Below are 19,590 nucleotides of genomic sequence, written 5' to 3' on the forward strand. Positions count from 1 at the left end.
CCGCCTCTGTTTGCTTTCTTACTGTGGCCACGAGGATCCTGGAGCCCGCGCGCACCCCACGCCTGCGGCCCGCACCCTCTCCTGCTCCGGCCGCGTGCCTCTGCCTGTTCTATCTGTCCCGGACAACCCCTTCTCTGACCCGCTGGCCAGAGAATGCCCCCACCTGTTCCTCCCACCTGGGGCCCGCTGGGGTCCCTGCTCCTTGACCCACAGGCCAGCAGCCACTCCCTGCCCTGGCCCTGGCCGGCTGAATGGTGCCCTCTCGGGTCTTTCTGGGAACAGGCAGTTGGGAAGGCCTTGCTGGGAGAGTTGAGGGCCCGGGTTCCACTGGCAGTTGGGCCGTGACGTGCGAAGGTTCTGGTGACGAAAAGACGGTTCCGGAAGAGCCCCTGCTGCCGTGCGGCTCTGTCCACCTTGCTGTTGGATCGGAAGGAGAGACGCGAGGGTGGGTGCCCCCCGAGGCCTTCCCTGCCTCCGTCCAGCCGCCCTGGTGCGAGGCCCGGGGCCTCGGCAGCGGCCGAGGCCACGGACGGTGGTTGCCGGTGAAGCCGTGTCGGGTGAGCCTGGTACCAACGGGGCCGAGCCAGGAGGGCAGGAGTGTGGGCCACCCGGGACGGCACTAATTCCTTGACCCCTCAGGTGGCCTCGCTGCCCGGGGGCTCCCTCTGGAACTGGGCAGGCAGAGCACTGCCCCGTTTCTGCTGCCTAGTGCCGTGTGTCCTCAGGCTCCGGTCTCTCTGGGGCAGCGCGAGCCGAGCCCAGCCGGGGCTGCGCTGGGTGACTCAGCTGGACGGGTGGAGGTGAGCGCAGTGGACACTGAGCTCAGCGGACAGGGATTTGAGTCCCTGTTATCCTGAGCTCCACCTGGGGGCCTTCGCCGACCCAGAGGTCGCCTTCTCACAGAGCTGGCCGCTAGCCACCCCTTATCTGGGGCTTCGCCCCCCTCCCAGGCGAGCACCATCACCCTGGGGGACCTGGGGCTCTCCCTGGAGGAGGAGCTGGCCAGCCCCGGGCTCTTGAGTCCGGAGGAGATCTCCGAGAGGTATGAGTCCAGCCACCTGGCGTCTGCCACGTCCGTCCCCGAGCAGGATCCCGCTAAGCCCTGGAAGCAGCTGGAGCAGTGGTGAGCCCGTGTGGAGCCGGGGAGGGAGAGCCACGCTGCCTACCGCCCCCACCCCCCGGCACACGCGGCCCGACTCAGCCTGCTCCTCGCCCTGGCCAGGGTGGCCGACCTGCAGGCCGAGGTGGTGTCCCTGCGGGAACACAGGGACCGCTGTGAGCCGGCCATGCTGAGCCTGCTCCGGGAAATGCTCCGGCTGCGGGCCTGCGTGCAACTCCAGGACTCGGAGCTGAAGAAGCTTCAGCAGGACCTACGGCGGGTGGCCCGGGCCCCCGAGAAGGAGGCCCTCGAGGTCAGCTGCCCGCCGTCCCCACCCACGGGCGGGGCTCCCCGGCCCCTGTGGGTGTCGGCCGTGCTGTGAGGCTCAGCCTGACCTTCCTCCTTCCAGTTTCCTAGCCCCCAGAACCAGACCCAGATGCAGGCCCTGGACAGGAGGTACCCCACACCGATGGCCTGGGCCCCAGCGGGGAGGTCAGGGGCTTTGGGAAAGCGGCGGCTGGGGCGGGAACCTGGGGTCCTGGTCGCCTCGCTCTGGTAAGCAGCGTGTGTCCACGGCCCAGCCCGAGAAGTCTGGGTTTGCATGGGCCGTGGCACCTGCAGAGGAAAGGGCGGGAGACCCGTTGCCGGGGCCCCTGGGCCGGGACCTGAACCCCAAAGGCGGCCAGGAGGGCAGGCCAGGCAGGCCCCAGGCAGAAGTGGCTCTTGCGTGCCAGGCTGGTGGAGGTCCGGGAAGCCCTGACACAGGTCCGGAGGAAGCAGGCGCTCCAGGACTCTGAGCGGAAGGACACCGAGCAGGAGGCCAGCCTCAGGTGGGCCCCGCCTGCCTCCCTCCTTGGGGGCCGGCTCTGAACTTCCCACGTGTGGTCACGTGGGTAGGAGGCACCGAGGCGGGGAAGGCGTCCCCTGGCCCTTGGTGCCACGCTGCTGGTCGACAGGGTGGAGGGCTCGGACCACCCCCCCCCCCCCCGGACCCTCTGTGGGGAAAAGAGAGTTAGGTCCAGAATCCCTACCGCTCTCTTCCCCATCAGTCACACTCATTCAAGCCGCTGTCACGTCCCCGCATGGGTACGCGGAAGTCAGCGGCTTATCCTTGTCTGTGTTTGCCCAGGTGGCCTGTAGGTCAGCCTGGGCCCCTCCGGATGCAGGCCTGGCCTCGAGAGGGACTCTCAGTGTCCGGATACCCGAAAAGTTCACGGTAGCCCCACAGCCAGGCCCTCTGGCCAGCCGGGCTGCCGTGACCCTCGCCGTTGCCCTAGGTTGGCCGAGCTGGCCGGGAGGCTGGAGCAGGAGGAACAGTCCCGGGAAGCGGCCTGCAGCGGTCTGCAGAAGAGCCAGGAGGAGGCGAGCCAGAGGGCAGACCTTGAGGTGGCCAAGACGCAGGTACCAGGAGGGAGGCCGGGCCCGGGCAGCCAGGCGAGCCGCCACCAGGAGGGTCCGTCAGAAGAGACCACTGCACCTGTAGCCTGTGTCCTCCCTGCCCATGTGACTGGGCCCACATGGTCCCCCATGGTCCTGCCCCGTCCGGTAGGTGGCCACCAGCCACAGGTGGCTTCGTCCGTGGAAATGAGCTAACATTTTAGGTCCCTCGGTCACGTGAGCCACGTTCCGGATGCCCAGTAGCCGCACGTGGCCCACGGCTGCCGATTTGGGAAGCGCTGAGACCGAGCTCATCCTTCTGCACAGATGACACCTCAGTGGCCCTGTCTTAGCCCCCGCCCCTCACCCCCTTCCTGTGACCAGCACCCAAATCAGGACATAGGACGTCATAGCCCTGAAGCCCCTTCCTCGGCCATCTCCCGGCGTGGTCCCAGCCCTGGGCTGGTCAGGTGCCCCCGCTGCGTGAGACCCTGGGAGGCAGGGCAGGGCCCGGGAGGCACGTCTCCAGACCCAGCCTCTTCAGCTCTGCAAACAGAGACCAGGGCCTGCGCGGGCCAAGTGCTCCCAGCTGCTGCCCACATAGCTCGGCTGCCCAGCTTCGGTGGCCTCCCTTCCTCTGCCCTTCGGGAAGGTGGCGTCTTGGCTGCATCGAGACCCTGCCCACCGCTGCGGCCGGGAGCTCCGGGAGGCACTCACTGGCCCTCGGATTCCTGACGTGCCAGGCGGGTTCCGAGCGCCCGCGTCTTCCCCAAGCGCTCTCGGGTGCCCGGTCAGCAACCTGTGGCCTCCGCCTGGTTCTGCAAAGCCCACTCATTTACTGCCGTCCACTTCTGCTTTTGCGCTGTAACCGCAGAGCGGACAGACTGAGGCACAGACCCTTGGGCTCTCACAGAGACCGTGTGCTGACCTGCTCCAGAGCGCCCCATGTGCAGGGGCAAGGCTGGCGGGGCCCAGGGCACAGCTGCCTGCGGGGAGGAGGGGGCAGGAGCCCGGAGCTCGGAGCGTGTGTGGTCTATGCACGCACGTCCCTGTGTGCGCACATGCGTGTGGAGCGTGGAGCGCTCTTGTACTTACTCGGCTTCCCGCACGGAGGCTCCCGGCTCAGGATGCGATTCCCTGGGTGTGGCATCTGGTGGTCACCACGAGCACCCAGTGTGTTCCGGACCCTGTAGACCCTTCACAGCCCTGGTGCCTGGCGCTCTGGGGGGAACACGTGGCCCCCGACCGCCCCGCTGGCCTTCCTCAGGAGGGTGCGGTAGGCCCAGCTCTGCGAGGCTCGGGGGCAGTGGGGGACACAGGACCCGGAGCCCCCTCTGTGATGGGCCCGGTTGGGCAAGAAAGCAAACAAGTCCGAGATGGCAGGGGGGCCGCGGGCGGACGTGGCGAGGAGGGAGGTCCGACCCCATGGTGGCCGCGCTGACCCCCCGCAGGCCCAGGTGACCAAGCTCGGGGAGGAGATGAGCCTCCGCTTCCTCAAGAGAGAGGCCAAGCTGTGCGGCTTCCTGCAGAAGAGCTTCCTGGCCCTGGAGAAGGTGGGAGCCCGCGGGCCTGCGGCCGGGCCGGGCCCCCCACAGCCCTACTCACGGCAGGCGGGGGCGGGTCTCCCCACAGAGGATGAAGGTCTCGGAGAGCGCCCGGCTCAAGGCGGAGGGCAGCCTGCGGGAGGAGCTGGACAGCAGGTGGCGGGGGCTGCAGGAGCTGGCCGAGGAGCGCGTCCGGGCCCTGCAGGGGCAGCACGAGGTGCGCAGTACGGGGGCAGGGGCTGGGGGTGGCCGGGCCGGGCCGGCCGGCGCCTGGGCTCAGGGCCACTTGCGCACAGCAGCAGGAAGCACGCCGCCTCCTGGAGCAGTGCCGGGGCCTGGACAGGGCCGTGGTCCAGCTGACCAAGTTCGTACGGCAGAACCAGGTGTCCCTGAGCCGCATCCTCCTGGCCGAGCAGAAGGCCCGGTGGGTGTCCCAACCCCTTCCTCCCCCCGCCCCCGCTGGTGGGGGCTCCCGTCCCCCCCACGGAGGACTCAGCGTGCCCCACTGTACACAGCCCCCGTCCTGGTGGGCCCTGTGACCCTTCTCTGCTCCCCGGGTCTCCCGGATGGTTCTGGAGCCCGCCGCCAGGCCCCCGCCTTGACCCAGCGCCTCGGCGGGCAGGCAGCCTCGGCTGAGGGGCGGTCTGTCTGGGCACCGACCCCCAGGGACGTCAAGGGGCACCTGGAGGAGAGCCGGGCGGGGGAGCTGGCCACCTGCCTGCGGGAGGACCTGAAAGCCGTGCAGCTGGCCGGGGAGCTGGCCCAGCGGGAGGTGCACAGCGCGCTGGACCTGGTGAGGGCCGCGGGGCCCGGGTCGGTCTCCCCGTGGGGCCCCCGCCTCCCCAGGTGCCTGCACTCAGCCCAGCGCCCCGCAGCAACGAGAGAAGAGCCAGGCCCTGGAGGTGTCGCTGGCCGAGCTGGAGACGCAGGTGAAGGACCTGAGTGACCACTTCCTGGCTCTGAGCTGGAGACTGGACCTGCAGGAGCAGACACTGAGCCTTCGGCTGAGCGAGGTGAGCGCGGAGCCGAGCGGAGCGCGGAGCAGGAGCAGGGGGGAGCACGGAGCAGGAGCAGGGGGGAGCGCGGAGCAGAGGGGGGTCACCTGCACCCCACACCAAGCCCCAGCCATCTCCAGTGCCCGAGCAAGCAAGCCTGACAGGCGGTCCCAAACCTCCCGCCCCTTCCCAGCTGCTGTCCACGAGGCCCGTGGTGGCCCCGACCACAAAGCGGATTCCAGAGGGGCCGGCAAGGTGGCCTGGCCCTTGGGTTTTTTCCTCTTTCTAGTAACAGTGTCGTTGACCTTTAATTCCCACGCCCTAGCGTCCACCCTTGGAAAGGGTGGGGATCGCGGCTGCTCGTGTATTCAGGGTTGGACAACCACCACATAACTCGTAGTTCCTTCCTGTCACCACAGAGGAAGCCCTGGTGTGGCTAGTGGTCACTCCCTACCCCGAGGCCCCTGGCGACCGCTGATCTGACGCCCGCCTCTGCGGATTTGCTTGTTCTGGACGTTTCCTATAAATGCTCCCATACAGTGTGTGACCAGCTTATCTTTTCTTCCGCTGATGGACACTGCACCGCCCCCTGGTCTGGCCACGGAAGGCGCTGCTGTGAATACACGTCCACCCTTCCACTATGGGGCGGGGCCCCCCAAGCCTCCCAAGGCCACATGTCCACCCTTCTGCTATGGGGCGGGGCCCCCCCAGGCCTCCCGAGACCCCTCCCTTGCAGGTGTGGGCAGGCTGCCCGTTGTGCCCTTGCTGACTGACTCCTGGTGGGCTCGGGGCCAAGCCAGGCCTCCTTCTTCCGGATGTGGCTCTGCCCAGCCTGGAGGCCCTGCCCGGGGTCCCCGGGTCCCTGGAGAGTGGCTGTGTGCTGACTGGGTGGACGAGCTCAGAGTCGGCCCCCTCCGGAGCTCTCTGCTGCCTGGGTTCAACTCTGGCTCCAGTGGGCCCCGTCCATCCATCTGTCCCCCCTCCCTGTCCCCGCCGTGTCCTAGGCAAAGAGAGAGTGGGAAGGCTCAGAGCAGAAATCCCTGGAGGGCCTGGTCCGCTGTCAGAAGGAGGCTGAGGCGCACCTGAGGGAGGTGCGGGAGCGAGTGGACAGCCTGCCGCGGCAGGTGGGTGAGGGCCGGGCGCCCCGCCTCCCCCCACCCCCACCCTGCTGTGCCGCCCCGGCTGCCCGCCTACCTTGCCTCTGCTGCAGATAGAGGCCGTGTCCGACAAGTGCGTCCTCCACAAGAGCGACTCAGACCTCAAGATCTCGGCCGAGGGCAAGGCCAGGTGAGGCCCCAGCTCCTGGCCTCAGAACGGCCCTGCTGCGTCCACAAGTCTCCTACTCCCTCAGCCCCCCGCACCTCCCCAGCTCTGCGCTTGGCCCCACCGGGTGCAGCCCACACACATCCTCCACTTGGCCTTCTGTCACCCCCTGGGGTCCCCCCCAGTTCCCGCTGGAGGGGTGGCAAAGCTGGGCGCCCCCTCACGCCCTGCCCTCTTCCCTCTGCACGCCCTGGGCCTGGGACCCCCGCCCAGACCCTCCTGTTCCTACAGGGAGTTCGAGGTCGGGGCCGTGCGGCAGGAGCTGGCCTCTCTGCTGTCCTCTGTTCAGCTGCTCAGGGAGGGCAACCCCGGGCGCAAGATCGCGGAGATCCAGGGCAAGCTGGTCACGGTACCCCTGAGCCCCTGTGCCCATCACACTCGGCAGAGGGGCCCCCAGGGCCAAGACACCCTGAGCGGGGACACCTGTCCAGAGTCCCCAGACGCTGGGCTGGCAGCAATCACGGTGACAGGCGCCGGCTGAACCCTGGACTGAGTGACGCGCCCCAGATCCCACATGTCACGGGCCAGCTCCTGCCTGACTGACGGGCGGATGGGGGTAGGGGCCAGCCTCAGGCCCGAGGGTTCGCCCCCGCCCAACAGACGAGGGCCGTGTTTAGTTTCAGAGCCAAATAATGAAACTGGAGAACAGCATCCAAGACAACAAGACCATCCAGAACCTCAAGTTTAATACAGAAACCAAGCTGGTGAGAGAGGTGGCCCCTCCGTGGACCCTGCCCCCCTCCCCCCTCCCCGGCACAACCTCTGGCTTTGTGGCCTTCCCCATGTCTGTCCATCTGCGTGTCTGGCCTGAGCGGAGTTTCCCGGTAGATAAGACCCTGGTTTGTCCAGAGGGAGATAAATCCCGTCTGCTGTCGGGCCCCCTGTGGCCAGATTCCTGCGTTCCCGCACTGGCCCCTCCTCACGGTGCCCTTGTCTGCAGCGCGCGGAGGAGTTGGCCAGCCTGCGTGAGAGCGTCGTGCGGCTGTGGAGTGAGGAGGGCCCGTGGGCGCTGACGCTGGGCAGCAGGAGGGTCCTCGGGTCCCTGGTGAGGCAGCGGTTTTTCATCAAGGACGCGGCCCCCGGAGAGGCGGTCCCCATGAACTGCTGGGGCATGTATCAGGCCGTGAGGTGGGCAGGGAAGCCGCCCTCTGGAGACCCCTCCAGGTCAGGGTGGTGCCGGGGAGGCCCCGAGGTCAGCAGCCATGAGCCGCGTCTCCCGGCAGGTGGCTGCAGTGGAAGGCGGTCCTCATGAGCCGGGTGGCGCAGCGGAGGGCGAGCGCGGTCTCGGAGAGGTCCCTCTGCCAGGAGCCCGCCCGCCCGCTCACGTCCGCGTCCCTTTCCCGGAAATAAACGTGCCAGCTCCCGTTGCTGTCGGAGTCCAGAGTCCCCTCCCCCAGGAGCGCGAGCCCAGTGAGCCCTCCACCCAGGGCTTTCCTGGGCCTTCCTGCCGATGGCCGTGGCGTCCCGGGGCCCCAGCCACTCACTGCAGGCCTCCTTGAGGGCCAGCTGGCCCGGGTCTGGGGTCCCCTGGGTCACGCCCGTGCGGTGGCCAGCACAGGAAGCAGCTCCCCCTGCCCCGATCTGGGGAGCGAATGTTGCGTTTGCTCCCACGCTCGAGGAGCGCCCTTTCTTCCCGCCTCCAAGGAGGCCCTCGCTCTTCCCTCCCACGTGGCTGGCCCTGCCACCTGCCTCGGGGCCTCAAGGAGGGGCAGCCCCAGGACCGGGCGGTGGGCAGGTGGTGGGAACAGCTGCCCTTTGCTGCCCACCTGGGGCCTCAGGGATGTCTGGGTGGCGAACGGCCTCACCCAGAGCCAGGCACAGTGTGTAGACCCCCTGAGCACACGACCTCTGAGGGGCTGCGGCTCCTGCCCGGGGGGCCTCTGCTGGGGGCCGACTCCCTGGGCCTGCCAAGTCCCGACCTGAGCTGGCTCATTCTGCTGGCTGCCACCATGGTTGGGGGGCCCCAGGGGCTCCTCCGAGAGAGCAGTGACAGTCCAGACGCCTGCTGCTCCAGCCCGCCCCTCACCCCCGACCCCGGCCCACTCGCTAGGCCTCGGCCAGCTGCACCCCATCCAGGGTCTGGGGGCCTCCACCGGGCAGTTCGGGGCCGGTCTCCGCAGACCAGCTGGCCAGCAGGTCGCTGAAGTCGGGCGTGCCGGGGCGGAGCAGGCCCAGGGGGCCGGGCGCCGGCTCCTCCCAGAAGGAGACCGGCAGCTTCCTCTGGGTCATGGGGACGATGTGGCCGTACTTGCGCTCCAGCCGTAGCCGGCGGCCGGCCGGGGCCCTGGGCCCTGAGTACTGCCGCAGCCCGTAGTCAAAGAGCTCGGCCAGGGGCCCCAGCCCGCGTGCCTGCCCCTCGGGACCCCTCGGGGAGAGGACGCCGGGCTCCATAGCCTCCTCGCCACCGGGGGGCCCACCCGGAGCCCGGTTCACCAGGTCAGCACAGCGGAGGCCCTGGGCTGAGCTGTCGTCCTCCCGGATGTCACGGGTGTCCGGGTCCTGCCCCCTGTCCTTGCGGCCAAAGTACCGCTGGATGTCGCCGCTGATGAGCTCAGAGAAGCGCAGCAGCTGCAGGGGGTTCTCGGGGCTGCTGGGACCCCTGGGGGCTGCTTCTGGGGCCCAGCCTGAGGCCTGGGGGGCTGGGCTGCGGCCCTCTGGCCCCGCCCCCTCCAGCTCCTCCTCCCCCTCCTCCCCCTCCTCCTCCTCCTCCTCCTCTTCAGAAGTCTCTTGGGGCTCCAGGTCTGAGGGCAGGAAGGGCCCGTGGGTGGGCAGGGGCAGCCGGAAGTCGCAAAGAGGCCGGATCACGCCTGCGGCCATCTCCTCAAGGCCCGAGCTTCTGGGGCCTCTGGGGCAGCAGGTGCAGCTGGGGAGGGAGGCGGAGAGAGCACAGGTCGACCGTCAGGTCCCCAGGCCTTGCAGCCACACTGGTGCTTACAGAGGGTGTCATGCTCAGAAGCTGGTGAGGTTCGCAGAGAGCCTGGGACCGTGGGCACCGTGGGCGATGGGCATCGCAGGGGTGGGGAACAGGAAGCTAAGGGGTGTAGAGGTGGCTCTGCTGGGACCGTGGAGATGGGGCAGGTGGCAGGCGAGGGGAGTGCCAGCCCAGGGGAGCAGAGCCCTGGTCCCAGCATGGAATCGCCCTGGCTCTTGATGGGACAGGCCCGCCGAGGTGGCATCTACCCAGGTGCTGGCAGGGGGGCCCCCAAGATGCCCACACTGAGCCCGGGAACTGGGCCTGACGGCCTCGGCCAGCCTGCTGGGTCCAGGCCCCAGAGCCCTTATGGCTTCGGGGGGCCTCGGGGGCTTAGGGGAGGCTCAGAGCTGGGCGCTGTTTCTCCCATGCTGTCTGATGGGTCCCAAGCTTTCATCCGTCTGCTCCCTGCCCGGGCACCTGGGGTTTGGCAGGGTCAGCAGGTCAGCAGGAGGCAGGGAAGGTGTGGGGTGGGAGTTTGAGGAGGTGTGGGGGGGGGGCAGGTGCTGGCCCTCCCTGGCCTGATGCCAAAGGGGGTTGACTCTGAGCTTTGGAGCGGTCACCCCCCGGGGGGTGGTGCTCTTGCAGCGGGCAGGCAGGTGGTGAGCCCTTTTGCCTCCTGGCAAAGCACAGAAAGGGAGGGTGACGTGGGGAGAGGGAGAAGGGGGTCCCCGGGTGGTCAGAACCCTCACCCCAGGGAGGCTGGTTGTCACTCAGGGTCAGGCCGGCCTGGGGAGGGCAGGGGCCATGCTGTGCTGTGGCTCCTCCCTGCCAGGGGTCCCTGTGGCCCCAGCTTGGGCTCCTTGGGCTCCTCCTCCTTCAGCCGCACCCCTGTGCCTCAGCGCCGCCCTCCCCCAACCCCAACGGACCTCCATGGCCCCTGGTGGGTGGTCCCCACAGCCCACTTGGCGGGAAGGGCCCGCAGCCTTCCCGGGGAGGGGGGGGAGGCCGCATCCCGCCCGCCACCCAGTGGGGCTCCTACCTGGAGGCCTGCAGCTCCCGCGGGGCGGGCCCGCCTCCACCTGGGCTCCAGCATTTATAGCTGCGCTCCGAGGCCGGCCGGGCTGGCAAATATTTGGCGACTGCATTGTCATCGCAGACTGGGCAAATAGAGCCCGTTTGCTTTAGCGCCCGGCAACCAGGGCCCCGCGGGGGGAGCCGCAACCTGCCCGGGGACCGTGGAGTGTTTGCCGCAGGCCCAGCTGGCTCACACCCGGGGCCGAGGGCCCTTATCTCCGCCACCGACTGGGACCCGGACCAAGCTTTGTCAAATAGGCGGAAAATTAAATTTCATGCTATTTTGACTTCTGGAGTAGCCCTTCTCCAGCGCACATCCTGCCCGGGCGGTTCTCTGGGTAAACGGTGCTGCAGGCCGGCAGAGGAAGCTGCGGGACCACCAGCCCCCGTGGTGGCCTCATGCGGGGGGCCCCCTGGAACCCCCACTCAGCCCCCTCTAACCGCCAGGCCTTGCTGGCCCTGTGAACAGTCTCATCCCTCCCCCAGAGGGCCCCCGGGGGCCCCACATCCCGGCCCCCTCCCCCGGCTCCTATGTCCCACAGCTGCAGGCGTGTCCCTGCCCCACCCCCGACACAGGGCTTCACCCCCAGGGTCCAAGCTGAGATGACCACTCTTTCCCTGGTGCCAAGTTTTTTCTGGGGGGGCTTGGCGCCCACCCCACCGCACCCCCACCGTGGAGCGTGCTCCTCCCCTCGGGTTACACCATCAGCAGGCCCCCAGGGGGACTGCGCGTGGTGCTGCCAGAGTGTCCACCACCCCCCCCCCCCCCGTAGTCAGTCACCCAACCTGCGGGTGTTGTCCAGGTGGGAACCCGTGCCATGCTTCTCCACCACCGTCTGCTGTGGTGCTCCTTGGCGGTGACTGAGTCCTGGCAGCCTCTGCCGCCATCCACACAGGGCCACGTCCCATTTCCTCCTCTCTTAGGAGGACGCCCATCGTTGGCCTCGGGGGGCCGCTGGGCTGCAGTCTGACCTCATATTCGTAACATCTGCAAAGACCCTATTTCCACGTAAGGTTCCATTCCGAGGTTCCGGTGGACCAGAGGCGGCTTCTGCCGGGTGCTTTGCTCCCCTGGAGCACCCCCCACACTGCCTGCTGGGAGGACTCCAGGGTCCCGTCCGCCACGGCTCAAAGCCACCACTGCTTGTGGGCCAGCCAGGTTCTGAGCACAGGACAGCGGCCCCCTCCCACCCCGGCATGCACCTGGCCCCTAATGTCCCTTCCAGCTCCCTGGGAGGGTCACGATGCCCTCCCGTCCTCCCCGGGCCCTTGGCCTCTGCTCCAGGCTCCGTTCCCTTCAGGCAGGGGACAGCCCCCATCCCACCCAGTGGCACCCCGTTACACACGGGGTGTGGGCACAGACCCAGGCCTTTCCTGCAAGTGGGGGCCGTGGGTGATTGCCGCCGGTCATTTCTCGAGCACCTGGAGGGCCCAGTGCAGGAGCCCCTGGTCAGAACCCACAGCTCTGGGGGACTCAGGGAAATGAAGCCATCCCCCCGGGCCAGGCCTGTGACTTGGCAGGGGCAGACCTACGGAGCTGCCAACATCCCGCAAGCAGGTGGTTCACCGGAGGCAGTGCCCCTACGTGTGCCAGGGGAAGGCTGCAGGCCTCCCTACGGCCTGTGTTCACTGACCGGGGTGACGCCAGGCCCCGGGCGGTCTGTGTCGTGAGTCCAGTCTAGGTTTGTACCTCAGTGTGCTGTGGGGTGGCCCAGCACAGTCCAGCAGCAGCCCTCTGGGACAGCCCAGGACCCCAGGGAGGGGCTCACCAGGTGTCCAGACTGGAGCCGCAGTGTCCCCTGCAGCCCGTCGGGAAGGACTGGGGCCCGGGCCCAGGAAGGGAGTCAGCTGGTGCCAGCACCCACCGCACTCAGTTGACCAAGGTGGGCCTCGGGGACCCGAGGGGAGTGCCGTCTGGGTGGAGCCTCCAGTCCTCATGGGTGCCCTGCCCCAGGCTCTGAGCAAGGTGAGGCATGGCCCTGCCCTCGAGGAAGTCCCAGCCCTTGTGACCAGAGGAGGGGCTTCACGAAGGAGGCCAATTGCTTGGCACCGATGGGACCACAGCTCACTCGGCCTGTCCATGGGAAGCGCAGGGGATCCAGCAGAGAGGACAGTCTGGAAAGTCCCAGGCCACAGGGAGCTGGCACCCCCATGGTTGGCTGGCCCCACGGACAGCCCCGCCGTCATCCCCGGGGTACTGTGGGCATGTCACTCCACGTGGCAAAGGGACCCTGCAGACGTGATTGTGGATCATCCTGTGGGTCCAGGGTCATCGCGGGGGCCCTACAAGAGAGGAAGCTCAGGGCTGGAAGGGGAGACGTGACCACAGAAGCAGGGTCACTGCCGGCTTTGAAGGTGGAACGTAGGGGCCTCAAATCCGGGAAACGCAAGCAAACGGCTCTCCCCTGCAGGCACCTGGATTGGGGGCCGTTTTGGACTTGCAACCCCCAGGACAGCACGCCAGTCACCAGCGCTGTTCTGAGCCCCTCTGCCTGGGCTCAGCAACCACGGGACGCTCACGGCCAGAAGCATGGGCTGGAAAGTGGGGTTGGGTGTTGTGCAGGGCCTCCTGGCGGGCAGCGGAGCTGCCTTCCTCCCGGCCACAGGAGGCCCAGGCCGCCTGGGCCCTCAGCCATGCCCTCTGTGGCCAGAACAAATCTCAGTGTGCGGACGGGCCCGTGACGGTCACCACCGCCCCCCCCCCCCCCAGGGCCCACTCCTTCCTGATGGCCCTGTTTCCCTCCACCCCACAGGCCTACTTCTGCATCCTGGCCTCTGGCGCAGGCCCCTGGTCAGTGGAGCTGGGGCTTTGACGGAGGCTTCGGGTCCTGCAGGGGGCCTGGCGAGGGGATGTCCACTAATGCCAGCCATGGAAGACGGTCCACAATCAGCCAGCCCCGTCTTTCTCTGCTGGCATTATCTCAATGCTCTATTTCTGCCTGACCAGAGACCACGGAGGACCCCTAGCCTAAGAGGGAGAATTTTAGAGCAGGGGAGACACCGGAGCAGTTAAAGGTTTGGGACGAGGAACCTGGGCAGCACAGCACGGGGCGGGCATCTGGGCCGGGGGCTGGAGGGCAGGGAGGGCGCAGCTGCGCTAGTCCCAGCAATCGATGCTAGGGCCCCACAAAGCACAGCCTGAGGGGGTGAAGGTGTGGGACAGGCATGAGGGGTTTAAGAAGCAGATCTGAGGTCTTAGTAGGGGGGTCCGTGAATTAGCCACACCCTTGCTGCTCCCGAGTCTGAGCCACGTGCAAGATGAACCCAGGAGTCCGCGAGTGGAGGCTGAACTCCTGCTTTCGTTACTGGCAAGGCTGGGTTGGGGCGCAACAGTCTGGGGGGACCCTGGCCTGGGTCAGTGGACACACTTGCCCAGAATCACTGCCCACACATGTCTACCCTGGTGTTGGGTGGCCAGGGCCAGGCTGAGTGGCGTGGGGGGGTCGCAAGCCCCCGGCTGCCCACTGGGACCCCTGGAGTGGGGCCGGGGACTGATGCACTCAGGCTGCCGGGCTTGGACCCCAGCACGTGTCCCAGCACCTGCTCCCCGCCGGCCCCGCTGTGGGCAGCGTCAGGCCTTACGGACCTCTGTGCCCCCGCTGCCCCCGTGGTCAGGCCTCGGTCCCCGGGGGAAAGGCCCCGCTCTTCCTAAGGCGTGGGTCTGCCTGCCCCCACGCGCCTCATATAGATCGTCCTGGCGAAAATCAATAACCCCAATATGTCAGCTCGCAGGCGGCCTCCGGGGAACCAGTCTTGTCCTCAGGCCCACGAGGGCTGGGCCTCCCCGCCCATTAGCGGGACATTAGGCCCCAGAGAGGTTTCTCTGTGTGCTTTGAGATAATGAAGGCCCAGGTGTTGGTGTACGCTCTGACGGGGGAGGGGGGGCTCGAACCCGAGCAGGCAGCGCCGGCACCCGGCCTGGCATGGCGGGGTCGTGGAGGAGAGGGCTCCAGACACACCGGGGCCCCCCAGACCCATCCGGTTGTGGCTCCACCGCGTCGGAGGGTCGAGGAGATCGCAGCATCTGGGGCCGCCGCTGCCCTCCAGCCACAGGCCACCGGGGCACACGGGTCGTTGAACAAGGCGGGCGTAAGCGGGAGTCAGGCCCACCGCGGGACGTGGTGTCTCGGTAGGAGCAGGTTGGCAGGGGCTGTGTGGGCCGAGGGGCTCTGCTCTGGGTAGGGAAGCAGGGTGACAGTGACCGCGCTGTCTCCCGGGGCGGGGGGCGCCCCACAGAGCACCACAAACAGGGTGGCCCAAGACACAGAAACCCCTCCTCTCGCAGTCTGGAGGCCAGAGTCTGAAGGGAAGGTGTCGGCAGGGCCGGCCCCTCGGACGGGCCCCGGGGAGAGTCAGTCCCAGGCCTCTCTCTCAGCTTCTGGTGTTGCTGGCGACCCTCGGTGCTCGTTGGCTTGGGGCCGCGTCGCTCCAGTCTCTGCCTGCCTCTTTGCGTGGCCTCCCTCGTGTTTCTCTGTGTCTTTTCTCCTTTCCTCAGGGGGGCAACGGTCCTCGGATGTAGGCCCCCCCTAAGATGATGTCATCTTAACTACATCTGCAAAGACCCCATTTCCAAATAAAGTCCTTGCTGGAGATCCAGGTGAATGTGAATTTGAGGGGACGTGGTTCAGCCCAGGAGGGCAACCCAATACATCTTCCCCAGAAGGAGGCAGCTGAGGCCCAGCCACAGCTGGAAAAGGACAAGGTCCGACCCGCCCGCCGGGACAGGGGGACGTGTTTGAGCGTCCAGATGTGATTGCGGAAGGGTCCTGTCTTGTCATGAGCCACCGTGGTTCTGGAGTGACTGGAGCCAGTGTTATCCCCTGAAATTGCTTATGTCCACCAGGAGACCTGCCCTGTGAGCACACGGCCAGCTCCCCGAGATCAGGGGCTTCTGTCCTCTTAAGACTTGGGGCGCCCGGGTGGCTCCGTCGGTTAAGCATTTGACTTCAGCTCCTGACCTGTGAGTTCCAACCCCGCGTCGGGCTCTGTGCTGACAGCTCGGAGCCCGGAGCCTGTTTCGGATTCTGTGTCTCCCTCTCTCTCTGCCCCGCCCCCACTCACGCTCTTGCTCTCTCAAAAATAAACATTAAAACAAAGAAAGACTCTACAGGAACTATGTCTTTTGCGTAGTGCTTTCACCTACAAAGGACACCGAGTGGCAGTAGGAAGAGGAGAAAGAGGAGGGGTCGTCTGGACACTCTGATTTGCTCATTCTTCATTGTGAGCAGGCACTCCCCCCCGCCCCAGACCCCAGCCTCGAATGCCCCTCAGAACCCGGTGGCAGTAAGGGTGACCCCACTGCCTCAGGGCCGCAGGATGGAAGGGTGTTTCCAGGCCACCCCCTTATCAATCGTAGCTGTCCCAAGACCAGCCACAGACTCCCCAGGCACGGGACCGGTCCTCACAGCGGCCCGAGAAGGGCACGTGACACCCGTTTTACAAGTGAGGCTCGAGCGCCGAGGTCACCTGTCCAAGCTGTCTTGTTTTGTCACCCATCCAGGGCAGTCACCGAGACTGAGATGGGATTCGTGGCCCCCTGGAGGCTGCCTTGACCCGGAGTGACGCCCCAGCCCCTACCCCCCTCTCTCAGCTCTGCGCTCACTCTGCTGTCCCAGGCTAGCTTGTGCCCAGTGCCCTTGGCGTCCCCAACAGGTGGCTGCATCAGCCTCAGTCAGCAGCTCCACCCCTAACCTCAGAGCTCCTTGAGCTCCGCCTCCGCCAGGAAGACCTCCAGGCGGCACACGAGGGTGATTCTGGCCCATCCTGTGGACCACAGCAGACTCCTGGGGGTCCCTGGGGGTGAGTTAGTTTGGCAGCGATTTGGGGTGGGGTCCTGTGGTTGGCCAGAGGAAAAGCTCTCTAAAGTCATGATCTAGAAGGGAAGCCACTTTAGATTTCTTTTATTTATTTATTTATTTATTTATTTATTTATTTATTAAGAAAAAATTTTTCTTGAGAGAAAGGCAGAGACAGAGGAAGAGACAGAATCCCAAGCAGGCTCCACACTGTCAGCACAGAGCCCGATGCTGGGCTCAAACTCCCAAACCATGAGATCATGACCTGAGCCTAAATCAAGGATCAGATGCTCAACTGACTGAGCCCCCCAGGTACCCCCATGCTAGATTTCTAAATCGGCATGACCGTACACGCACTTTGCTTAGACCAAAAGCCTCATTTACAGTACCCCGTGCGTGCATCATACACCCATCTTGCGAACGGCGGCCTAAAGGAAAACATCTTGTCCTTGAGATACCATCAACGCCACTTGATGATAAAATTCATGTTGCTGCCTATATGCTGATCTATAATCTTCTGAGCTTTCACAAGATGTAAAAAAAAAAGTCTAAAAACAATTCATTCTCCAGAACACTCTCTTCCCCGTGAAGATTGCATTTCCTGGGCATCTGTCCTAACTTGGGTTGGAATAAAACTCTCTGTTTTCTATTTATACTAGAGTGTTCTCTCTGGTGAATTCGCATGGGCAGGGTGGAACAGGTGGGGTGGGGCCCAGCGAGGAGGACCCGGGCACACAGGTGCCTCTGTTGACACAGGCACCTCTCAACAGTCTAGCCTGGGCCCTGAGCTGCCCCGGGGCATCAGAGCTGGGCTTCCCCGGGTGGGGAGGACTCCCAGATGTTGTCGAGCTGGGAACACCTCCAGCCTGCCGCTCTCGCCCTAATGTCTGGAGAGTGCCTGGTGGGGCGGGGAGCGGGGGCACTGGTCCCGGAGTCTGGTGTTTCTCCAGGAAGCAGGTGCAGGAGAGGGACGCTCCAGAGGGGAAGAAGCTGAATGAGGCAGGTAGCACATCACAGCTCACAAGGTGGCCTCACGATCTGATACTGTCACCAAGACACACACACCCCCCCCCCCCCCCCCCCCCGCAACACACACACACGTCCCCACAAGATGATGTCTGGACACTCCATGTAGTCTTCTCACAACACCAAGGCCAGTCTGCCTGGAGGACAAAAGCTACCGTGGCTTCGCTATGAAGCCAGGTGGGGTAACCGCGTGGGGCAGGGAGCCCCGGGACAGCCCGAAGGACAGGAAGGTGCCGCGGGAGCCCTCCGAAGCCTCGGTCCCCGACAGCGGCCCTGGCCAGGAGCGCGGAGACCGGCCGCGCGGTGAGCGCCCGGGGTCGTGCCCTGCGGCTGAGGGACCATCGCCAGGAGGCCGAGAGCGACGATCTCGCCCCAGCCCCGCCGACGCCCAGGCACCTGACAGCTCTTTCCTCTTCTGGCTGGGGGAGAACTACATTTCCCGGCATGCCCATGCGGCCTGGCTTGCGTCAGCCGGCTGCGACGGAAAAGGCCGCCGGAGAAGGCGGGTCACTTCCGTTGCGCGAGCGGGCCCACGTTCTGTAGTCGTGAGCGGAGGCTCCAACGGCTACCGGTTTCCGGTTTCGCGCTCCGGAAGTGACGCAAACGGGCCGCGCCGCCCCGCCGAGCGCAGAGACAGGGTCGCGATGAGCCGTGTCTGGCGTGCGCCGGCCACCGGGTGAGCTGCGCGCGGCCTCGGAGGGGCCGAGGGCGGGCGCGGCGGGCGCGGCGGGCGGGCGCGCTCACGGCTGTCTCTTTTCCAGGGCTGTCCGGGCGCTGAGGTTCGTGCGCGGGGCTTCCCGACACCTGCAGCCGCCGCCGGGTGTCCGGGCTCAGGGCCAGCCCGCGGCCGAGGCTGAGGAAGAGGACGACCCTAACCGTCCCATTCAGTTTTCCTCCAGCAAAGCCAGCCCGTCCCGCTGGAAAGTGCAGCACTCCCTGGGAGGGGAGCAGCAACGGCCCTGGTGGAGGGTGCTGCCCTTCAGCCTCTCGCTCATGGCTCTGGTGGCCTGGTGCTTCTTCAGGCAGGAGACCAGCACGGACCGGTGGTTGAAACAGGTGTTGGGAGAAGAGGAGCCGGAGCCCGGCGATCGTTCTCAGGAGCCTGGAGCTCCGACCGTCCACCAGGCGAGAACGTAGCGGGGTGCCGGCGGGGGCTAGCAGCGAGGAGACAGGGAGCCGCCCTTGGGCTTCTGATATCGCGTTTGACCGTTTCTGCCTTGGTTATGCGCGTCCCCAGAGTGAAGGACTTGGCACAGCTGGCCACACCGACCCGCGTGAGGGCAGAGCAGAGTGTCCACAGAACGGAACCGGCTCTTCGCCTGATACTTGCTGCCCAGCGGATACGCCCCCGAGACGTTTCTCTTTCCGACCCGTGGAAAGGGTTTTGGTTGCACTATGTACCGTTGGATTTGGGATGTGTCTTTCTCCAACGCGATCATGTTTCCAAAGCAATTCTGGTGACACTGGCAGTCCAGCGTAACCCAGTCTGCAGGTCGTTTGCTTTCCGAGACAGAGTAACTGGGAGAAGCGTGAAACTTTTTTTAACGTACCGTGCTGTGTAGAAATAGATGTTCGTTTGACAAACTGACAATAAATTTTAATTTGGTGATGTGGAATTAAGCCAACCCCCTCCCTTTTTTGCATCTCATTAAAAAAAAAAAAAAAGGCGGGGGGGGGGGGTTGCCTTTTAGTCCTCTCCAGTTCCTTTGTTTTTCTGTTTTTCCAGAATAGGAAGTGAGGAAAGAAACCTAAATGTAAATTGTGGGATTTACAAAAGATACCGGAAATAATGAACTTTCTCGGCTTTACACAGTCTTATTTTTAGCAAGGCAACAACTTTCTGAGTGGAATAAAACTGGGCAGCATTTTTCGTTTTTTTAAACATTTTATTTTTGAGAAAAAGCCCGTGTTTGTGCTGGGGGGAGGGCAGAGGGGGGTGGTGGGGACAGAGGATCCCTAACGGGCTCAGTGCTGACAGCAGAGAGCTCTGATGTGGGGCTGGAGCTCAGGAACCATAAGATCATGACCTGAGCTGAAGTCGCAGGCTTAACCGACTGAGCCCCCCAGGCGCCCTGCTAGGTATTTCTTTTGACAAATTACAGGCAGGATTTTTGGGTATCGAAATGATATGCTTTTCAAACACTACTTACTAAGAAACTGCTTAATTTTGAATTAAATATGAGGGAAACAAGAGGAAGAGTTTATTCACTACGTTTCTAGTGGAAGGTTTTATTATGTCTGTGGTGCTGAAGTTAACTGGAGGTCTCTTCGATCCGGGTGTTTGCAGACTGGTGGCTGCATGGCAGTGCACCGGCTTCCCGAAGGCTCTCTGCTGCAGGGGTTTCAATGTCGGGCCCGCCCCGGGGAAATTCCACTTGTGTGGCAGGTGGGATTGATAGAAGGATGTTTATAGATTTATATGTTAATTATTTTTATTTTTTTT

At 65.2% G+C, this 19,590-nt stretch overlaps 3 protein-coding genes across 7 annotated transcripts; 2 read left to right on the forward strand and 1 right to left on the reverse strand.

Moving 5' to 3' along the window:
* The first annotated feature begins 129 nt into the window (after positions 1-129).
* On the forward strand, positions 130-8,122 carry CCDC154 (coiled-coil domain containing 154). 5 transcript variants are annotated; one of them, XM_047838383.1, is made up of 18 exons: positions 130-557; positions 726-800; positions 951-1,123; positions 1,223-1,412; positions 1,509-1,555; positions 1,834-1,929; positions 2,377-2,500; positions 3,928-4,029; positions 4,109-4,237; positions 4,317-4,444; positions 4,687-4,813; positions 4,896-5,033; positions 6,020-6,139; positions 6,226-6,302; positions 6,570-6,687; positions 6,956-7,042; positions 7,279-7,466; positions 7,562-8,115. In XM_047838383.1, exons 1-18 carry the CDS (start codon positions 252-254, stop codon positions 7,686-7,688), a joined length of 2,352 nt encoding a protein of 783 aa, XP_047694339.1. In that variant the 5' UTR covers positions 130-251; the 3' UTR covers positions 7,689-8,115. The 5 variants fall into 5 exon arrangements, with proteins under 5 accessions (XP_047694339.1, XP_047694340.1, XP_047694343.1 ...); XM_047838384.1 differs by having other exon boundaries at positions 4,320-4,444; XM_047838387.1 differs by having other exon boundaries at positions 4,398-4,444.
* A 262-nt stretch (positions 8,123-8,384) lies between these two features.
* Positions 8,385-9,201, reverse strand: PERCC1 (proline and glutamate rich with coiled coil 1). The gene has a single exon (XM_047838389.1). It carries the CDS (start codon positions 9,153-9,155, stop codon positions 8,385-8,387), a length of 771 nt encoding a protein of 256 aa, XP_047694345.1. The 5' UTR covers positions 9,156-9,201.
* An 8,540-nt stretch (positions 9,202-17,741) lies between these two features.
* LOC125154412 (protein CCSMST1) lies at positions 17,742-18,767 on the forward strand. The gene is made up of 2 exons (XM_047838719.1): positions 17,742-17,823; positions 17,909-18,767. Exons 1-2 carry the CDS (start codon positions 17,792-17,794, stop codon positions 18,282-18,284), a joined length of 408 nt encoding a protein of 135 aa, XP_047694675.1. The 5' UTR covers positions 17,742-17,791; the 3' UTR covers positions 18,285-18,767.
* The last annotated feature ends 823 nt before the right edge of the window (positions 18,768-19,590 follow it).

Source organism: Prionailurus viverrinus, chromosome E3 (assembly GCF_022837055.1).
Source record: "Prionailurus viverrinus isolate Anna chromosome E3, UM_Priviv_1.0, whole genome shotgun sequence".
Taxonomy (NCBI): domain Eukaryota; kingdom Metazoa; phylum Chordata; class Mammalia; order Carnivora; family Felidae; genus Prionailurus; species Prionailurus viverrinus.